The 4,052-nt window shown below is 54.3% G+C and overlaps 1 protein-coding gene across 1 annotated transcript in view; it reads right to left on the bottom strand.

Moving 5' to 3' along the window:
- Positions 1–4,052, bottom strand: part of FBLN1 (fibulin 1) — a 104,703-nt gene continuing 100,651 nt past the window's right edge. Inside the window, exon 17 of the mRNA XM_011984068.1 lies at positions 1–835. Coding sequence (XP_011839458.1) covers positions 696–835 — 140 coding nt within the window. The 3' untranslated portion in view covers positions 1–695. The remainder of the gene's footprint in view (positions 836–4,052) is intronic.

The following is a 4,052-nucleotide window of genomic DNA, read 5'->3' as shown; positions in this document are numbered from 1 at the left end:
TCAGGAGGATCACAAAGTTGTTTATTTCCCCACCTATAAGAAAAGATGGATGATGCAGAGTGCCGAGAAATCCCAGCCATTCCCCTGGTGAACGTACTGGAGCCCCACACGAGCCTAACAGGCTGCGTCTTTAGCAAGGGATTTTCCTCTATTTCAACAGAACTGCAATTTCCCTTCCAAGTGCTCCCCGCGGCATTCGGTCACGCTGCTTCTGGGGAGAATGTATCGTCCACTTCTGTGCTATTCTACAGCAGCCATGTCCTTAGAACACAGAAAATCTGATTGGCCAAAAAAAAAAAAAAAAGTACCAAAATGTCAAATTTCATACAATCAGGGCAAGAACTGGTCTTCTTCTGGCATTTGGACTGGCTGCCCCCTAAAAAATGTCTTTCTTTCCTTGGCCCTTAGCAAGGCCCAGCCCAGAGGCAGAGAAAGGGGGCGACACTTAGCCTTTGCATTAAAAAATGAGCAAGGTTTTCAACCAAACAGTTGAGCAGTTGGACTCATTTTTTAAACACCAAAAATACGTCAGATGGACTTACTCATCTGGCTCAGCTTAATACATATTGGCCTAATGCTACAAACAAATGCCTAACATTAAACAAGTCTGAGAGTACAAACAAGCACAGGCCACAGTCACTGGCTGCAATGATTTGGCCTGGAGGTGCACCCGTGGCTGTGATGCAGGCCAGGCCTCAGAACCAGTACTCAGAGACGAAGATGTGGACGTTGACAACATTTCGGTGGGAGACCACGCCCCCGACCACATAGTTCATCTCCAGCTTCAGGATGGCATGAAATGGGCCCACGATGGGCCGTACCTGGCGCACAACACCTGCGGAGAGAGCAGAAGGTGTGCCGGAAGTTAGAAGGCACTGCAGCAATGTAGAGATCTGGGAAGTGGTTTCCCTCAAGGAGTTTCAGAGCTAGAAGGGGGCTTAGACCTCGTGGAGCCCCATTCTATGCCAGATGCTTGAGTCCCCCGAATAACATCCCCTTCCAAGTGGTCGCTTCAGGCTCTGCTCCCGCCTGCAGGGACTGGTGAAAGTGAACTCACTACTTGCTAAGACAGCCTTTCCATCACGCACTGCCCAACCCGGAGGAAAGCTGTGGGTGTGGGCTTGGAAACTGGATGGCTCTGGGGTCAATGCCAGCTTCTGAGCCCAGGTTTTCTGCTCTACCACCATTTACCTGACAGGTGTTTTTTTGTTTGTTTTGTTTTGTTTTGTTTTTGCGACGGAGTTTCACTCTTCTTGCCCAGGCTGGAGTGCAGTGGCGCAATCTCGGCTCACCGCAACTGCCACCTCCTGAGTTCAAGCCATTCTCCTGCCTCGGTCTCCCGAGTAGCTGGGATTACAGGCATGCACTACCATGCCTGGCTAATTTTGTATTTTTAGTAGAGACAGGGTTTCTCCATGTTGGTCAGGCTAGTCTCAAACTCCTGACCTCAGGTGATCCGCCCGCTTCGGCCTCCCAAAGTGCTGGGATTACAGACATGAGCCACCACACCCGGCTACCTGACAGGTTTTAAGGGAGCCTAAAAAAGGGCCTGGCATGGAGTGAGTGCCTGACAGAAACCTTTCTCCCTCCTTCCGACCCACTGTGCCCAGTTCTGACCCGAGAAGAAACGAAGCAGGTATATCCTCTCCCCTAGGACATCTGAGGATTGCAGTGGGCCTTGCATCTTTCTGCAAGCAGAGCATTCCCAGTTCCCCATGGGACATGCCTCTGGACCCCCTGCTGTGCATGCCTCTGTGGAGGGTGACACCTGAGCTCACTGTTCAGTGTCTGTGATAACATGGAAGCAAGAAGTGGCTGGAGTAACAGAGGATCAGCGCAGCAGTGGAGTCCCCAGGGCAGTCAAAACGAGGATGGCTGGTGGAGGGAGACTGGTATCAGTTCTGGGGAAACAGCTGGGGGTCACAGGGAGCTCTGCCTGTACCAGGGTAGGGACCGGGCAAACACCATGGCCAAAGGACAGGGCACAGACAAAGCTCAGCCACGCCAGGGAGGAAGAGGAGCAACCCCAGGCATTTTGCAGATTCCAGGGGAGCAAGAGAGTGGGTGCCACAAATCTTCCCCTGCCTGGGCCTGCCATCTCCATGGCCCCCGGCCAGGCCTGGCTGGCACTGCCTTCCCTCTGCAGGGCACCCACAGGCTCACAGAGACTCTCCCATACTCTGTACGGGGTGAGAGTATGGGACAGTCTTCACTGCACTGTGGAGAGGCTGAGGCCCTTTTGAGGCCAAGGTTCCCCGGCAAGTCAATGGTGCCATGCCCCTGTGCTCCGGCACTGCACGATCCAGATGCCCAGCATCTGCCAAGGCATCAGCTCCAGCTGCGCAGGGCGGCCTTCCCTCCAGAGCAGAGCGCTCAGCAGATCCCCTTCGCATGCACACATGTGCTCAACAGGCACTGGGACAGTTCCCAGGGTTCCAGACATCACGAACAGGATGCTGGCTTCAAAGCTGCTGGAAGATCTAGGATGAAAGGTACGCGCCATTCTCTGATGAAGGGTTTGCACTGTCCAGCGGGGGTGAGAATGGAGGTGGGGAGGGCTGGGGAGTCAGGACAGGTTTCTTGGAGGAGACACCCCTTTTGCAGAGGAAGCTGCACAAGCCAAGGCTGCAGGCTGCTCCCCAGTGTCTGTGGCCAAACAGGCAGACCTACGGGTGCTGACATTTGTGAATGAACCAAGGCCCCTTATCTGTTCCACATGTTCTGACAGTAGGATTTGTCGAAAGTGGTGTGAAGGGTGCGGATGTGGGGTGACTACCTAACAACTGGTTCTCTGATCATACCATAGGCCAATTTCTATGGCCAATTTCAGGTACCACGTGGCATCACTGAAAGTGGACTCGTGGAGAGATGTGCGCAAGCAGCTGTCCAGAGCTGGTGTGAGCGGTGTGAACCGGTGTGAGCTGGCTCTGAGACACCTGCTTGGATGCTCTGTGAAGAGCAAATATGGAGCCTACAGCTTCACAACCACACGTTGAGAAATAGCTACCGGCTGTTTGCCACAAACGGCTGATTCCAGGCTGGATTCTGCGAACAGTTCCTCTGCAGGCTTAGGAAACGTGCACGGGGACAGCCTATCTCCAGCTCTTGGTGCCCAGGACACAGCAAAGGTTCAGGGGAGAACTGAGAGGTCAGGAAGGCCTTCGGTACGAGTGGCTGGTTCCTGGTCAGGAACGTAAGTTCACGCTCAGAAGGAGAATCTGAGCGCAACGTTCCCTCTTTCGCTCTCTGGGCTTATGTTTCAAAAGTGAAAGGCCCAGCAGCAGGGGTGGAATTTCAGGCTGTTCCCTAAGCAAACACGGGCTTTAGCTCCGATGGAGAGATAAGCGCAGGCTTCTGCAGGCTGTCAGCACCCTTGCTCTGCCTGCTACGCGGTGATGACATGGCAGCTTTGTCCTGCCTGAAAGCCCATGAACATCTTCAGCTCCCGGCAAAAGACGTGGACTTGTCACCACCCTGGGCTTGCCAGCAGGCCCTGGTGACCGGGTCGCTCCCGCTAGCCCCTCCCTGTGCTCGGTCTGCCCACCAGGGTCAGTGTGGACTCACGGGGCTGAACCCAAACACACCCCCGTGGATCCCCCGTATGTCATATTTTTCTCTCCCCAGGCCTGAGGCCACCAATGGCGCCCCCGCCGCCACAGTGACCTGCCAACTTTACTGGTTCTAGGTGCAGAGATGGTTCTTACCACCCTTCCTGGCATTCAGAGGTTTGGGGCTTGAAGGAGAAGGGCGAGAGGCTGGGTGAGCCTGTGAATCACTGTAGGGAGGAATGGCAGGCGCCGCCACAAACTACAGTCAGATACGTCTTTGTTTCAGCTGGGTGCGGTGGCTCACGCTTGTAATCCCAGCACTTTGGGAGGCTTAGGCAGGCAGATCACGAGCCCATGAGTTCGAGACTAGCCTGGGCAACGTGGCAAAACCCTGTTTCTACAAAAAATACAAAAATTAGCCAGGCATGGTGGTATGTGCTTGTAGTACCAGCTACTCAGGAGGCTGAGGTGGCAGGATTGTTTGAGCCCGGGAAGGTCAAGGTT

Source organism: Mandrillus leucophaeus, unplaced genomic scaffold (assembly GCF_000951045.1).
Source record: "Mandrillus leucophaeus isolate KB7577 unplaced genomic scaffold, Mleu.le_1.0 Scaffold26, whole genome shotgun sequence".
NCBI lineage: Eukaryota > Metazoa > Chordata > Mammalia > Primates > Cercopithecidae > Mandrillus > Mandrillus leucophaeus.
The sequence above is the reverse complement of the archived record's forward strand: the minus strand, read 5'-3'. Positions and strand labels throughout refer to the sequence as shown.